At 32.6% G+C, this 17,747-nt stretch overlaps 1 protein-coding gene across 1 annotated transcript; it reads left to right on the forward strand.

Moving 5' to 3' along the window:
• Positions 1 to 4,547: 4,547 nt before the first annotated feature.
• LOC132721403 (von Willebrand factor D and EGF domain-containing protein-like) lies at positions 4,548 to 17,710 on the forward strand. Its single transcript, XM_060705703.1, has 14 exons — positions 4,548 to 4,638; positions 6,518 to 6,745; positions 7,035 to 7,208; positions 7,482 to 7,674; positions 8,167 to 8,275; positions 9,522 to 9,614; positions 10,606 to 10,827; positions 11,248 to 11,412; positions 12,180 to 12,262; positions 12,911 to 12,992; positions 13,542 to 13,721; positions 14,212 to 14,441; positions 16,876 to 17,182; positions 17,540 to 17,710. Exons 1-14 carry the CDS (start codon positions 4,581 to 4,583, stop codon positions 17,708 to 17,710), a joined length of 2,295 nt encoding a protein of 764 aa, XP_060561686.1. The 5' UTR covers positions 4,548 to 4,580.
• Positions 17,711 to 17,747: the final 37 nt, after the last annotated feature.

Raw genomic sequence — 17,747 nt, forward strand, 5'->3', positions numbered from 1 at the left:
TTCTAAATCTTCTTTTCCCACTGGTAGCCTTTCATGATAATTTATTGTCCTGGGGTGTTAATTTGATCCTAACGGTACTTGGGAAAGTCCATTAAAGGGTAAAAAATTCTGGAAACAAAGTGATCCCTCAGAAGCATTAATCACAACAAAATAACATAAGAATTGCAGACTCGGTTTAAATCTGCATATTATCCGATATAACATCTAATAAGAATGTGTACTATCGTAGTGGCTCAGTTTGTAAATTAACATAACTGTAAATTTTACTAATCTGCAATCAGAGGTTCGAACCATTCCCTCTGACAAGTTATAATGATGTTGTTATTGTTTTTTCTCCCTGTTTATTTACTTTGTCTTGTGTATGATCATAGAATATGTCTTGTTTTTTTTCTATTTATATTTTATGTTTCTTTTTGTTTCCATCATTATAAAGAAAACAACTACATATCAAGTGATTTTTAGCTCGACTTTTCTATGAAAAGGGGAGCTATCCTACTCGCCTCGGCGTCGGCGTCGGCGTCGGCGTCGGCGTCGGCGTTAGCGTTGGCGTCACACCTTGGTTAAGTTTTTCGTACCACCCCACTTTATTTCAGAAGTATTACAAGTATGGCTTTGAAACTTACCATACTTGTTCACCATCATAACCTCCATCTACAGACAAGAGTACATAACTCTGTCAAGGTTTTTGACAGAATTATGGCCCTTTTTTGACTTAGAAAGTGTATTGAGCTTGGTTAAGTTTTTTGTACCACCTCACTTTATTTCAAAACCATTGGAGGTATTGCTTTGAAACTGACCATACTTGTTTACCATCACGACCTTCATCAACAGACAAGAGGACATAACTCTGTCAAGGTTTTTGACAGAATTATGCCCCTTTTTGACTTAGAAAATACATTGAATATGGGTAAAATCCACTTATTGCCTTAACCCTTTGAGATATTGCTTTGAAACTTTTAATGCTATTTCACATCATTACCCCATCTGTACGCAAGAGAAGGTAACTCTGTCAAGGATTTGTTTTAAAAATTAAGGCCTTTTATCGACTTAGAATCTTGGTTAAGTTTTTAGTACCAGTCCACTTTTTGACTGAACTGTTTGAGATATTAATTTGAAAGTTGGAATACTTGTTTACCATCATGGTCCCAAAACATGGGCAGGAGAAGGTAATTCTGTTAAGGATTTTATTTGAATTATGGCCCTTTTTGACTTAGAAACTCAGTTAAGATTTTCATTCTTGTCCACTTGTTGACTTAACCATTTGAGATATTACTTTGGAAGTTGGAGTTCTTATGTGCCATCATGAGACCTATCTGTAAGCAAGAGAAGATAACTCTGTGAAAATGTTTCTTGATTTGTACTTAGAAATTCCTAGTTAAAGTCTTGTGTGCCCTTAACTGTCAAAGTTTTGTTTTATAGGCAAGCACTAAAAAAGTCGAGCGCGCTGTCCTTCTGACAGCTCTTGTTGTTGTTATCCCCCGCCGAAAATTTTGGGCGGAGGATATAGAAATAGTCTCCGTCCGTCCGTCCGACCTTCCGTCCTTCCGTCCGTCCTTCCGTCCGACATTTTTGTCCGGAGCATATCTCTAAAAGTATTTGAGTTATCAACTTGAAACTTCATAGGTGGATAGACCTCATTGAGGAGGAGTGCGGTACAAGAATGATAACTCTACCTTGCATGATTTTTGAGTTATTGCCCTTTGTTATTTTTCAAAATTGATTTTTGTCCAGAGCATAACTCCAAAAGCCTATGAGATATTAACATGAAACTTCATAGGTGCATAGATCTCACTCAGGAGGTGTGCAGTGCACATGAATGATAACTCTACCTTTCATAATTTTTGAGTTATTGCCCTTTGTTATTTTTCATACCTAATTTTTCACCTGAGTGGAGCATAACTCAAAAAGTGTTTGAGATATCAACATGAAATGTCATAGGTGGATAGATCTTATTGAGGAGGAATGTTATATGTGGATAGACCTCATTGAGGAGGAGTGCCGTGCACAAGAATGATAACTCTACCTTGCATGATTTTTGAGTTATTGCCCTTTGTTATTTTTCAAAATTGATTCTGTCCAGAGCATAACTCAAAAAGCCTTTGAGATATCAAAATGAAACTTCATAGGTGCATAGATCTCACTCAGGAGGTGTGCACTGCACAAGAATGATAACTCTACCTTTTATAATTTTTGAGTTATTGCCCTTTGTTATTTTTCATACTTAATTTTTCAATTCAATTTTTTTCTCAAAAAGTATTTGAGGTATCAACTTGAAACTTCATAGGTGGATAGATTTTACTGAGGAGGGATGCAGCACACAATAATGATAACCCACCCTGCATTATTTTTCAGTTATTGCCCTTTGTTATTTTCAGCCATCAGTATTCACATAGGTTTCAAATCTGTAATCACTATAGCCATCAGTTTTCATTACCAAAAGACCTCTTAAAATAGAATTATTCTGTTGTACTACATATACATTCTTCCAATGAGCAAACACATTCGGCGGGGGATGGCCATGTTGACATGGCTCTTGTTTTTTTATTGTATTTTACATTTTAAAAATCAAACTACATATATTTTAAACACACTACGATTGGGAAATATTAATAATTTAAACATATTGATCAATATATATTTTATTATTTTATTTTAACTTCTCTAAATATGCTTTTTCTATCAAATTTTACACAAGTGCATGGAAGAGTCGCGTCACGACAAAATCAACATAATGGGTTTTCGACCAGCATGGTTCCAGACCAGCCTGCACATTCGCGCAGTCTGACCAGGATCCATGATTTTCGCTATCAGTTTCTGTACTTGTATTAGAGATGGTAAGCCAACAGAATGGATACTGATCAGACTGTGCGGATGCGCAAACGCAAACGCACTATGTTGGTTTTGTCGTGATGCCGCTCAAATATCCTAATCTCATGCATTTGAAAAAATGAGGCTTCAGTCCGCCTTACCTATTTTTCGCTAGGCTATTAATCTTTGTCACGTTAACAAATGTAAACTCAAGTTATCATTCTTGGACAGTAAAGAAAAACTAAGTTGAAAAATGAACATAAAATGGTGATGATAATATTTAGTTTCAAAAAGCATGTATATATATGAAATACATAATGAGAAACACACAATACCGTATAAAGCGACATGTTTATAAATTATGTACGATAAATAAACAAAAAATATAAATTTCGTCCAAGGCATTACGAAAAAAGCAAATTGTGCGATTTTTCAACAAGAAGTAACAGCTTAATAATAACTCTATCTATGATGAGATAAGCATACACATGTTTATTTACATTCCCACCTACCGTCGATTGCATTCACTCTGTGCTGTGCCTCTGTTAGAAAAACAAAATATCCTTATACAGGACTGTAAAAACAATTCACACTTTTCACGCATTTTGTTAAATCTCAAATAAATAAATTCATGACCCTACTTGCACTCTAGGCAGATGATAATTTTAGCTTTAACATAAAACCATTTTCTGCTATTGATTGTCATTCTGTCATTTGTAGGTCAATTTTCATATGCAAATATCTAAGTTTCTAACTAAAATTTGGGGAAACACATTATTTCACGCTTAATGAAACTAACCAATTGGACAATTGGATATCAAGTTTTTTTGTTTTGTTTTTTATTTTGCAATATGGGACTTTTACAGTTATTTTTCAAGACCGCAATACCAGAGTTGTGAGAGACAGATGTTGCTTGAATTGTGTTTTGACGCGATTGAGGTTATTATTTGCGTTTGCTTTAATTCAGAAACAAACAAGTTTCTCTTTCTTTATAAAGGACAGACGTGAATCTTATAATGCATAAGTTATGATATTAGAAAAGGTTACATACATATCATGACCTAAAGAAAGAAGTGCTGAGTATGAATTTATGTGTCATAAAACTAACAAAATGTAATCAAGGTAGTAATACTTTCATACAATATACTAAATCAATATAACATTACTAATATCTAAAAGGAACTGAAGCAAAAGATGGTTTAGGTAATCGGCCAATTAGTCACTTTTTTATAACCTACGTTTGTATATCAGGACACCAAAACTGAAAAGCTTTTGGAAATAAAAAGAAACCATTTTTGAGGAATAATAGGCCTTAAATGGTTTCCATTGAAATTTATAATTATTATACTTCACGTTTTTTTGAAAAGGAAAGAAATATAGGAATTGTCACAAACAATGAACAATTTCCATTTCTTTGGACAAAATGGACAATTTTGTAAGGATTTCTTACTTTGGTCCATCCCACGTGACTTGTGACATCAGAATGGCGGAACACATCATCAAGCCGATACCAATTCATATGTTTTTCCAAGCTTATTCTAGTTCTAAACAAATCGAACTTACAACTTTTTATCGTCAGTATCCAAGATAGCTATGTGATGTCGACGTCTCTTTTATATTATTTGGCATCTTGTTATAATATCGAGCACTGAGAATAGTCGAGCGCGTTGTCCTACAGTCACCTCTTGTTATATACCTCTAACCTTTAAAGTGAGAAATATTTGCGTGGTAGCAAATTTAATTATGTTTTGTTTCTTTCAGTTTTCCGCATCATGAAGACATTACTGTGTTACCGACTTTATATGATTTATGTTTGGTCCCTACTGTTTGGTAAGTGTTCTTTACGATTTTTCTTTTTTAATATAATTTTTTTATTGCCTTACAATACTTACCACAACACTTGTAAACAACGTTAGTTTAACCTATATGAGCCGTGTCACGACAAAGCAAACATAATGGGTTTGCGACCAGCATGGATTCAGACCTATGCAAGAATTGGATTTCTATCTAAAAGGTCAATGTCACATTTGTTTAACAAAGTGATGTTTTGAGATTTATCATTAAAGTGCATTGATGCTTGTTGTGTCCAATCAAAAATTTTGTCTTTTCTGGATAAATATGAAATTATTATAATTGAATTTTTAAACATATTTGATGATGTTTGGTCTGTCAGATCCGGGTCCCTATCCTAAAAGGTCAGCATCATACTTGTAGATGAAAATTCGTGATATAAATTTTTAAGTGCACTGATGGTCGTTTCCAGTGGACAATTCTGTCATTCCCTGATGAATTAAAATAAAAAGATACGTATATATGTGCTGGCTGGACATAATCACGATGGATGGCGCGAATGTATCTGGTCTATAGTTTGAAGATTTAAGATACACTAGTATGCCAATCATGTTATGGTATGAAATTATACGTAAAAATGTAGTGATAGTTGTAGCCAATCAACATTTGTCATTCGAGGAAGGACTATAAATTAATTTGATACAATTAAATAATGTTTTGCGCATAGGGGTGAGATCTCCACTTTAAATGTTAAACGTTATGATTGGGAATTGTTGGGGATTGTTGTGTTCTTCTGTACATAGCTTTGTCATTCATGCATTGACTTTGAAATAATTATGCATAAATATGCTGTTTATGAAGATGATATGTAATAAACAACATTTAGCTCAACAACTGAAAAGTTTAAGTTAATACTAGAATATCAATTCATGATATTCTTGATAGTCATGTCCAGTCGTTCATGTCTTTTTGTCATTCATTGATGTATTTTGTATTGACTTCGCTTACGCAGAACATCGTGTCGCACACGGTTCCCATAGGGCGCGGATTGACATGTACGATTGTTTAGCCCCAACAGTGCCTGGTAATAAATTGGTACGAGTTCAACTCGACTGTTGCACGAGTATGTACGAATAAAGCACGGACATATTCAGTCAAGCAAGGTTTGAACGCGATATGTATACAAATACATAAGAGTGTTATACGGTTACAAGTACGGTCTAGTACGATTAAACACGACTTGTACACGTTTTACTAGGTTTACACAGACTTAACATAGGGTCCCGCCGACGACTTTTGTTCAAGTTATGCTCAAATTATCACACATTTGTCTCTGCTTTTATATAAGTTAACCCATTCTCATCGTTTGGCTTCATAAATGTTCGAACTTTCAACGATGAAACACCTATATATGTGTAAAAAAGTTACATAGAATAAAACTAATAAGAATGTATGCTTTAAAGCGATTGTAGGACATTAAATATAGTTGGCAGAACTATTATTATTACTCAGATGGTTTCCTTCGGTCAAGGCCAAGGCCACACTGACTCATTTAAATACTTATGTAATTAACATATAACAAAGGGAGATAACGATGTATGAATTTATTAAATTATCCAATTTTTCATTTAAAGTTATTAATAATAAAAGCTGGCTTGTCACATGAACGTTTGAATCCATACATACTTTTCAATTGAATAAGATGTGCATTGTACGTCGTACTATCTTAAAAATGGTTTATATTCTTCAAAGCATGTGAACAAACATTTTAGATGACATATTCAAACTAAATACCAATATCTAAAACATACATTTTTACGGCGGCCGTAAGCTTTATTATACTCAAATAGAGCGGATGAGTGTTAATGTGTCAATAATACAGCATTAATAAAGACAATTTATTATTTATTGTGTTCAGCTGATACTGAGGGAAGTTGCTCCAAAGATGTTACGGCACTACCAAATATGCCTCTCCGTCAACCGAGCAGAATATGGGACGAGAAAGAAAATCTTGGTATAAGTGATGACAATCTAAACTATGAGTGGTACAGTGTTGTACATAATGGGTGGCAATATATTATGGTTGACTCAACCACTAAACCTGACTATACGAGCTGTTCTACATACTATCCAGTTTATTTAGAAGGTATTATTTTAACGCCAATATTTTTTCCAGTGGAACAATTTACATGTATAATAAGTTTTGTAATAGTTCTATATATTCATTGTACGTCTTTACTCTTATTTAAAATTTTATTTATTAATCATTAGATTAAGTGAAGAAATCTTTTATTAATCTTGAAAGTGAAACGGGTAAATGAGAGCCTTGCGAATGTATTAATTAAAATACAAACTAGCTCACAAGCTTATATGAGGGAAGTTTTACATATAAAATAATATTTAATACATGCCTTTATTATATTACCCACCTGAAGGTACCCATCCATCGATAGATTCATTAACTGAAACACCAATAGACGCCGTGGCCTGTAAACGTGATTATTTGTTTCCGTGTGATATACAGCATCCAGTGAAGATAAGAAAATGTGGAGATGATGATATTCAGTACTACCTGCCCCCGACAAAGTCATCTAGTGCATTCTGTTTCAGTAAAGTTTTTATATTTATAAATTAAATATACAAAATAAATGTTATTACACTGGAACATAAACCGTTCAGGTAAATCATATGTAGACAACTTTCAAGAACACTGTTTTTATATACGTACTTGTAAAGCATTTTATTTGCATCTAAATATGATATCTAAAGCAATCAAACACTGACATTTTCAGCTATTGTAGTAAAGAAAAAAATGTAAATTGACAAAACTCTTCAAAAGTGACACAGTGAAAAACATTAAAATTCGGATGCATATATTTCAGATAAATATTCCCAACTGCGCATTACACCAAATATATCAGATGTTGAACTTGGAGACGTAGACATATCACCAGAGCTCAGATTCAATGAAAATGAGTTTAATACTCCATTTGGAAAGTCGACACATTTTGACCCGTATTTTCAGTTCCGATGTTTGTTCAATGTGCAAGCGGATTTCTATTACAAGGTTAACTGGTAAGAATCGTGACCTGTTATCTGTTGTCAAACTGACACTGTAAAATTATATGAAGCTCTTTTCGAGCTTACCTTGTGCTGCAGAACCCTACCTGCATAATTTGAGTAAGAACAGACAACTGAATTAAAGCCACTTCTGATTTTTAAGCTGTGATATTTCTGCACTTTAAATCATTCAATGAATCCGGCTGTATTTGAATTCACAATTGAGCAGGAAATAATAATTCTGAGGTAATGCATCCGACAAAAAAGCTGATTAATTGTTAATATTGTTCAATATTGGATATTTTTACAATATAAACGTTTTGAATTAATTTAAAACCCAAAATACACCGCCAGCCTTTATCATTTAGAAGGTAATGCGCTATTCTTGTTGATTAAACAATGCACAATAATATTATGACGGATAATTAATTTTAGTTGCCTGCGGTTGCTTAGTTTTGTTTGGGACTTGCATTTATTTTACAAAGTTTACTTTCATTTTGACCATAGGTACGTGAACGGGGCCCTTCTGGTTTCATATGGCCCTACAACAGACATCGATGGATTACTTTTTCATCAGAGTGTGCTTATTGACAACGATATAGAAATGGGATTCGATGTAAGTCCTGTATAGTGACATACGATTACTACTTGTTTTATAAGTACCAATACTGATTTTTTTTATGCCCCCGCCATGTAATGGCCGGGGCATATAGTGTTACCCTGTTCCGTCCTTCCGTCATTCCGTCCTTCCGTCATTCTGTCATTCCGTCATCATCAGTTTCCGTTCATTATCTTAGTAACGGTTGCACATATTCAACTCAAATTTGACATATGAATATGTCATGAGAAAATACAGGTCAAGTTCGAATTTGGTCACGGTTCGATGATTTTTGGCAGAGTTATGCCCCTTTTACTTTGAAAATAATATGAAATTTTCAGTTTCCGTTCATTATCTCCCCAACGGTACAACACATTCAACTCAAATTTGACATATGGATATGTCATGAGAAAATACAGGTCAAGTTCGAATTTGGTCATGGTTCAACGATTTTTGGCAGAGTTATGCCCCTTTTACTTTGAAAATAATATGAAATTTTCAGTTTCCGTTCATTATCTCCCCAACCGTACAACACATTCAACTCAAATTTGACATATGGATATGTCATGAGAAAATACAGGTCAAGTTTGAATTTGGTCATGGTTCGATGATTTTTGGCAGAGTTATGCTCCTTTTACTTTGAAAATAATATGAAATTTTCAGTTTCTGTTTATTATCTCCCCAACAGTACAACACATTCAACTCAAATTTGACATATGGATATTTTTTTGGAATGCCAAGGTCAAGTTCGAATTTGGTCATGGTTCAATAATTTTTGGCAGAGTAATGCCCTTTTCACTTTGAAAAAAATATGAAATTTACAGTTTCTGAAAAGTTTTAAGGGCTTTGAACTTAAAATGAAAAAAATAATTTGTGCTAACAAATTTGGAACTAAATATAATAACATCTGAAATTTTGGCTGCATGCGGGGGCATCCGTGGCATGATGACACATTTCTAGTTTTGGTAATGTTTTGAATATTTTTAATTTTTCAACATTTTCCTGAAACATATACATGTAGGTTCTCATGATATCAAATAAAACATCTGGTCAGAATACGACAAACATTTTTGATACTTCAATACAGCTTTTCGTTCAAATCAAACCTATGTAAATGTTTATAAACTTTTGATATCAAAGGAAAAGATTAACCTATGTTTATGTTCATAACAATAATTTTTCAAGATCGATACTTTATAAAGAAAGTGTAGAAAATCTTAAGTCTTTCCTTTTTTGTCATGATGAGTATCAGCTTTGTTTTCAGATCTATTGTGGCGTCAGTGCCCTTACATCTGATAATGCGGATGCCGGGATAACAGAAATGGCATTTAGTAGAAGCTTTTTTGCCGGCATCAAAGTAAGTGTATAGTAGAAGAATATGTAGAGAGGATAATAATTTCTTTAAATGTGATATTTGTTTCGTTGTGTTTTTTACATATTTTAGGGGATGGCCCAAAAAGATTTTGCTGAAGACTCCGTGCCAAAAGGACGAAGCCAATATTGTTACACCTATTTATTTATTTTAGAATCATTGTTCATGTGTAAATTAACTTAATTTGCTTAGATACAGTTTCGGAAAATATTTTTCTTTTATAAAGGAAATTCAAGCCGTTTTAATCTAGGAGCTAACACTAACCCTGTGAGCTAAATGTACGAAATATACAAACATAATAGTACAGAGATCACACACCTAGACACAAATTAAGGACGTTTTCGGGAGTTTATATAATGGCAAATATAGAATTTCTTTAAACTTTGCATGTTAGAATATGATAACAGAAACATTTTAAGCGGGAAAAATTGGGGTGATACGGAGATGATGTGCTGAACACAGGTTTTTGCTTTCTCGTATTCAAATCAAGGTCACATTTATTCGTTCAAAATCAAAATTACATTAGCTTGTATTTTATAAATTGCGATTACTATATATGGATTTATTAATATGTTTCCTCCTTTATTATTACTAATATGTTACCTCCCTTTATTTCTCAGAATATATTACTTTATAATGTTTCTTTTATCAAACTTTATTATTTCAGACTTTTTTTGTTAAGGAGTTTATATGTTTAAAAGGAATGGATAATTAAATGATTGTGAAATAAGACAATTTTATCAATTATAACTGTTGAAATATAAACTTTGTAAAATTCACCTAAAAACAAAATATGCCTTTTACAGATTGACTGTGATATTCCATACACCAAACACCGCTTTTTATGGAACAGCTTCAAGTAACTGCAGTGAACGTATCATCTTTACTTGTCTGATATTCGTGGCATATCTGATCAATAATCAAGCAGATAGACGATGTGTGTGCGCTAAAATATAATTTGTTATTTTGTTATTAGGTATCAAATACAACCATCAACATTGATAAAGGTGACACAGCGGTTCTTCAAATGACATCAACAATGCCAATAGGCTGCAGATATGCTGATCTACCAGCGGGTGAAGATTGTATTGAAAATTTTCAAATTTTTAACCGTGATAATGAAGACATACAATGCGAGGCTGGCGTTGCTAATTTAGCTGGACTACAACCAAACCAACGATGCTCAAATGGTCTGCAGGTACACTTTGTCTTATCATCTATAGAACTGTTTTATGTAATTAAAACAAAAACATTTAAATAAATGATAAATTGACACGTTTGCAGATGTTTAAATTTTTAATTTAGAATTCCTGTTTAAATGTTGAAAATTGCTTGAGGCGTTGCTATAATGCGTTGTCGGTAGTCTACAGGACTCAATAAAGCACAAAATTTTCATTTTGCCATATTCGACATTTTCTTTTTCTATGATATTAAATGTCTAAATAAGATACAAATAATAATATTATTTTATGTTACTTTTACCAATTTTCGAGGAGATTTTTCATGAAACAAAAATACTTTTAATATGAAAAATAAGATCAACAAGGAAAGATGGCAATCAAAGAACAACTTAATAACACTGGCTCTCTGTCTCTTTGAATAAATGTTTTTATTTCAGACGTTAAAAAATGGATCAACTTGGAACCCTGATACAGTGTTCAATTTCTCGATAGTAACAACAGACATGAACTATGATGATAAACGGCTTTTTTACCTTTTGTTACAATTTCCCGATACAATGGGTCATGCGATTTGGAGGAATTATAAATTTCCAGTGATTAAGGTACTTCTAAACTTCTTGCATGCAATTACATTTTATATATACTATACATTTCTTTCTGTTTAGAAATATATTATTTAAATTATGTGACCATTAAATATGTTTTTGCTCTTATTAATATGAAGTAACATGTACATGGCATAAAGAAAACAATCATTAACTCCATTATCTAAACATATTTTCAATGAAATATTGGAATAGTGGAATAAATGAATCTAAAATATATATCAAAATCTTCGACTAGAAACTAAAAACTACCACTTTTATAAGCTAAATACATGTTATAGTTTAGAAAAGTATAGAACAATCCAAATACCAACAGTATGTATTCATACCGTTGACAGATTGTGTAAAAGCAAACCTACATATATATATATTAAACGGTGCAATGCATAACACAACGTTTATCAATTTAATTCAATGTTGAACTTAAAAAATCCAGATATAATAGTATTTGAAAGAACAACTAAATTAAAAGGTTAATAGTTGAAGATACAAATAGTTGACATTGATATATGAGCCGCGTCACGAAAAAACCAACATAATGGGTTTGCGACCAGCATAGATCCAGACCAGCCTGTGCATCCGCACAGTCTGATCAGGATCCATGCTGTTCGCTTACAGACCCTATAACAAGTAAAGAAACTGATAGCAAACAGCATGGATCATAATCAGACTGCGCGGATGCGCGGGCTGGTCTGGATCCATGCTGGTCGCAAATCCATTATGTTGGTTTTGTCATGACGCGGCTCATATATTCTTTTTTAAAGGTTATCGTATCTGACAATGGCGAATACAAATCAAAGATATGTTACTCTCACATAGACCCACATATGAGATCAGCTGACGGCGTGTAAGTGTACACTTTTATCTTAAAGATCCTGTTTATTGTGATTGAGGTTGTATACCACAGTTATGTGAAATTATATATATGTATATAATTATGCTTATGAAACAATGTTCAAAAATCGAAGACTATGTAAAGTATGTACTACAAATATTTGTATATATTATATGCAATCATTAAAATATATGCATTCATTTCTTATTGAAAAATTTGACTTAGACTTTATAAAAAATAATTTTTATTACCTCCCTTTATTTACATGAAATGTTAAATTCGGCTATATCTTTATAAATGATGCTTTTTGGAACTTACAAAATTGATAAATCTTAATTTGAGCATCATATTTACCATATAAATCTTTAAAGATACCTGTATCCGTTTCTATGGTAGAACATTTCTCTGCCATCATTAAACACTCGGACAGATATCAAGTTTATTGTCTAATCTAATTTAATATATTCTAGTTTGATCTGTCATTTAAATAAATAACACTCTGTTTCTTTGTTCGTTTATTTGTTGTATTTTTTTGTATTTTTTAATCATACTTAATAATGATACTTTGGTATAAAAGTAACCAAAATCGTTTCGCGAGTGTATAATCAAAGCTATTGACGAACAAAACCATATTTGAAAATGATTATTCTGATGCCACAGATATTATGAGCAACAAACAAAGAACGGTCAGCCTTTTCCTGGTGTGTTCATGTTATATCATAACACGAAATATGGAATCGAGGTATGTCTTATAAGGCATGGCAATATTTACAGTAAATATTCAAATGTTAAATATTCAAATGCTATAATTTATATGAATATTCATGTCTTCTATCTTCAATGTAAGTGATTGGCATGAATGAATTTCAGCAAATTACGGAGAATAAGATTTACAATGTAAATTGTGAAATTGAATGGTCATAAATGAGATAAACTCATTAACAATATGCAATGTAATTTTCTTTTTTATAAATTTATAAACATTAACTTTATGCATGTTATATTGATAGTGTAATTGTTGATTTTAGAAAGAGTTGTATCATAGAATGCCTGTTTGTTTTACAATTTGTATGTAGACGTAAAAGATAAAGTGTTTCGATGAAAAGAAATAGTCTGCTTTTTTCAGAAGTTTTAAGCATGATTTAAAGCATGTGCAAGTGACCCTTAATAAGAAAATATATAACGAAATATACAAACGTACTTCTTTAAAATGGTGTTTTGGAATATTCAATGTTTTTTGTAAACTACACGCAACACATAAGCTTTTTACAAATCAAGCTTGTATTTTTAGGTTCAAGAAAAAACTAAGATATGTAATAAAAGGGCGACGTGTGCCTGTGGTGTTGCTATTCGAGCCGGTAAAGATGTTTTCATGATTAATAGGTGTGGCAGTATAAACTACATTGGTTTTACAAAATGCGAAGACGGTGGAATTTTACAAGTTGTAAGGATAAATGATTACACATACGATGTAAGTGTTATTTTAAGCTTTTGCAATTAGTGAAGAAATTCAATAAAATAACGATCATGATTTTTTCTAAAAATTAGAAATGATGAAATATATTTTTAAATTTTGAAAACGGTGTCTGATATTATCCTATTATTCATGAAAGTATAAAAAATAAAGAAAATTAAATTTAAAAGAAAAAAACAATCGCAAAAAACACCCCCGCCTAAGAACAAAAAATTTCCCTTCATATCTCCTATTGTTGTTAAAAATTTCGAAAAGTCCCAAAAAGGAAAAAAATTTTTTTTTAAATCCATTTTTCTTTTGAATCTACTTAAAAACTGCAAACACCAAACTGTTTTGTTGTCATTTTTTAATATTCATGTGCTGTTGCTTTTGTTCTAGTATTATTCTTTATTGTATCAATTGTTATTGTTTTTGCATGTATTGACTTTATTTGCATTCCACATGTGTATTTTGAATGCACTAATTGAACTTTTTTTTACAATTTAAGGTGTTTACCCCAATAGGTACTAAAATAACAATTAGGCTATACAGCGCATACGATACTTCAATGAATATAGACATAACAATGGCACCGAAAGACTTGTTTAACATTGAGGGACTATGTGGCCAGTTTGACAATAATCCAGCCAACGATTTTCGACATAGAGACGGAACTATTTCAGAAAACAATGGAGCTAATCGAAACAGCAATTTTGCAGACTTCACAGAAAGCTGGAGGTAATAATATTACAATAAAAGTATCTCTTTGATCTATTAACAGGCAATCCAAATGAATAAAAACAAAATACTGTTTGTGGTGGACTTTTATCCTTTGAATATAAGACTAAAAGCTCTTTCTTGTTTTGTCCTTGCCACACATATATCTAAGATCACTTTATATTATTGAAATAAATATCAGCATACCATAATTATACTTCATTTATTAACACTTTGAGATTTAATCAAATTTTCACATTTGCTATAATATAAGATTTTATTCACAGATAAATGCTTGTATTACGCTCCAAATAGAACATTTTTTTTATTTTCAACAAATCTGTTTCACCAATGAAAGAGGTTACTGAAGTCAATATAACAAGTTGAACCGAACCTTTATATAGTAAATGTTTAAGAGCATGAGAAACTCGAGAATTCCATGAAACATGAAATAAACATGAATTTGTAATAACATAAGAACTGAAGAGGAGTAAGAAATTAGGACTGTGGAGTTTCAATGTTATACAATTAAATAAAACTTACATAAGAGCTAACAAAAACAAAAGAAATAAAGATCGTAACTTCACGACACTGTTGTCTGCGTAATCTTTGATACGCCTTTTTACTATTTTCTATCATGCAAGTCTGTTATCTATGGCATGCCGTTAGGGCCATTGTCTATGAATGTGTTGATCTGAAACGCGATAGTCGATAGTATGATGGTGAAAACGCGAAATCACGAAACTACGATGGTGAAAACGCGAACGCACGATGATGAAAACGCGAAAGTACGATAATGAAAACGCGACAGTACGATACTACGATGATGAAAGTGCGATAAACTATCGTGTGTTCACCATCATACTGTCGCATTTTCACCATCGTAGTTTCGTGATATCGCGTTTTCATCATCGTACTGTCGTGTTTTATCATCGTACTGTCGCGTTTTCATCATCGTACTATCGCGTTTTCACCATCGTACTATCGCGTTTTTCATCATCGTCTTGTCGTGTTTTCATCATCGTACTATCGCGTTTTCACCATCGTACTGTCGTGATTTCATCATCGTACTATCGCGTTTTCATCATCGTACTATCGCATTTTCACCATCGTAGTTTCGTGATTTCGTGTTTTCACCATCGTACTATCGACTTTCGCGTTTCAGATTAGCACATTCATAGGCGATGGCCCTAACGGCATTCCGGAATGCCGTTAGGGCCATCGCCTATGAATGGTTTGATCTGAAACGCGACAGTCGATAGTACGATAGTGAAAACACGACAGTACGATGATGAAGGCGCGAAATCACGAAACTACGATAGTTTATCGCGTTTTCATCATCGTAGTATCGTACTGTCACGATTTCATCATCGTACTATCGTGTTTTCACCATCGTGCTTTCGCGTTTTCACCATCGTAGTTTCGTGATTTCGCGTTTTCACCATCGTACTATCGACCATCGCGTTTTAGATCAACAGATTCATAGGCGATGGTTCTAACGGCATTCCGTAGTTATCACCAGATACTTGTAATATTACCAAGCCTTGATTTGTTTTATTCGTGAAACTTGTACCGAGGTATTGTCATGAAGTGGCCAGATTCATATTGTCGAAGCTTTCTCCTTTAATTGTTTCTAACGTAATAATGGCCCTTTGTTTTTTACACAGATGTAATATACGGAGAAAGAGGAGAAATATTCTTCTGTAAAACTTCTACGTTTCTCAAGGGATTTCACAGCTCTGAACTAAGAAATTCAAATAGTATAATTCATGCGCTTGATCGTCTGTCCGTCTGTCATATTTCCTTTGAATGTGTTAATAGTTAATGTTTCGTAAGGTCTCTTCGGCCCATCATCAAGCATTTGCTATAAAATACGGACCCCGGACATGCCAATAGTCAGATCCCATAATTTCCAGTCGAAAGTAGTTCACTGTATAGCGTCATTAAGCCGATTAAAGTATAATAACCTGTTACATAATGTAGCTACATCCTTATTACATACGAGTATAGTCGGCAAAGAGAGAAAATTCTTAGAATAAAGAAGAAATTATTATATACTATGAATTATGACTGTCAGATAAAATTTCACATGAAACCATCAGTTCTTACCTCGAACCTTTCAACTCCCTACATTTCCTTTTTGGTGATAACCAAAGTTTTACAAGCCAATTGTCAATTATTTGATTTAGCATACTGTAGTGTTTGGAGATTTTGCGATTTAATGTATTCGATGGAAATTATAACACGTCATTGCTGTTTTTTAAATAGATAAATAAATAAAATATATAAATAAATATATAAATAAATTAATAGATATATGTACGTATCACGGTATCAGAAATATATTTCTATGCACAAGACCTCTAGTTTTCTAAAGGCATAATACTTTAATTTTTTGCGTTTTAAAATGGTTGTGTGACAACTCTTGTTACTTTATTTTTTTTTTCTCTTTCAGTTTGACTTTGGATGAAACAAAGCCGCTCAACTTATTTCTTACAGGACATAGGGATTTAACCAGTTGGGGTGATTTAAATGGTATGTTTTGTGTATGTAACAGCTCTACGTCAGTAGCAGAGGCAGCTTGCTATCCCACCCAATATTTGAATTGTACAATGAGCAGATCAATAACTGGTACAAAATGTCACGTACCAAACAGGAGGAAAAGAAGTGCTAATGACAAACATGACAAAGAAATAGAAAGATTACTTCAGTTAATGTCTTCAACAGAAGAAAATACAGCTGAACTTGAAACTAGGATCAAGGTAAGTTTGAAAATGTTGCATTTCTAAAGCTAACATATTCACAACATGGTATTGTATTCATAGCTACATTCTATAATAAAACCAATTTATGATATAAAAGAAATTAGATAAATCGTTTACATTATGTCTTATATTATAGTTTCTTTCTTCTTCATTTCTTTCTTTCATTCATTCATTCTTTTATTGTGCAGTTAAAAAGATTTACTAATATCATCCAGATATGTTACTCGTTAAGTTCGGTTTGCACTAAGTATGTTCAAATTGTTTCTTTCGTGTAACACTTTTTGCTGTAAAATTGATTTTACTGCTTTTGTATCTCATAATCATGCCATCTTAATGGATTACAATTTTGATCAGCGTCAAGATATCAATATAATTACGGATACAGAAGCTCAAAAACTGTGTGCAGACAAAATTTCCGGTAGTCTAGCTGTGCAAGGATATTCAGAAGTTATTGGCAATGAAGATCCAGATGAAGTTATAAGACAATGTACATTTGATGTAATGGTAAGGAACATCTTTAATTAATCCTAATACGAATTACTGTAGAGGATCGGAATAAAAT

Source organism: Ruditapes philippinarum, unplaced genomic scaffold, assembly GCF_026571515.1.
Source record: "Ruditapes philippinarum isolate M1 unplaced genomic scaffold, ASM2657151v2 ctg7537_1_1_1_1, whole genome shotgun sequence".
Taxonomy (NCBI): Eukaryota; Metazoa; Mollusca; class Bivalvia; order Venerida; family Veneridae; genus Ruditapes; species Ruditapes philippinarum.

What these genes read in the sequence shown, in the direction of transcription:
- LOC132721403 (XM_060705703.1), top strand. Translation starts at nt 4,581, where the DNA reads ATGAAGACATTACTGTGTTACCGACTTTATATGATTTATGTTTGGTCC. An exon ending in ATCTAGTGCATTCTGTTTCA is followed by an intron (nt 7,209 to 7,481) that starts GTAAAGTTTTTA and finishes CATATATTTCAG; the next exon opens with ATAAATATTCCCAACTGCGC. An exon ending in ATGAGATCAGCTGACGGCGT is followed by an intron (nt 12,263 to 12,910) that starts GTAAGTGTACAC and finishes CTGATGCCACAG; the next exon opens with ATATTATGAGCAACAAACAA.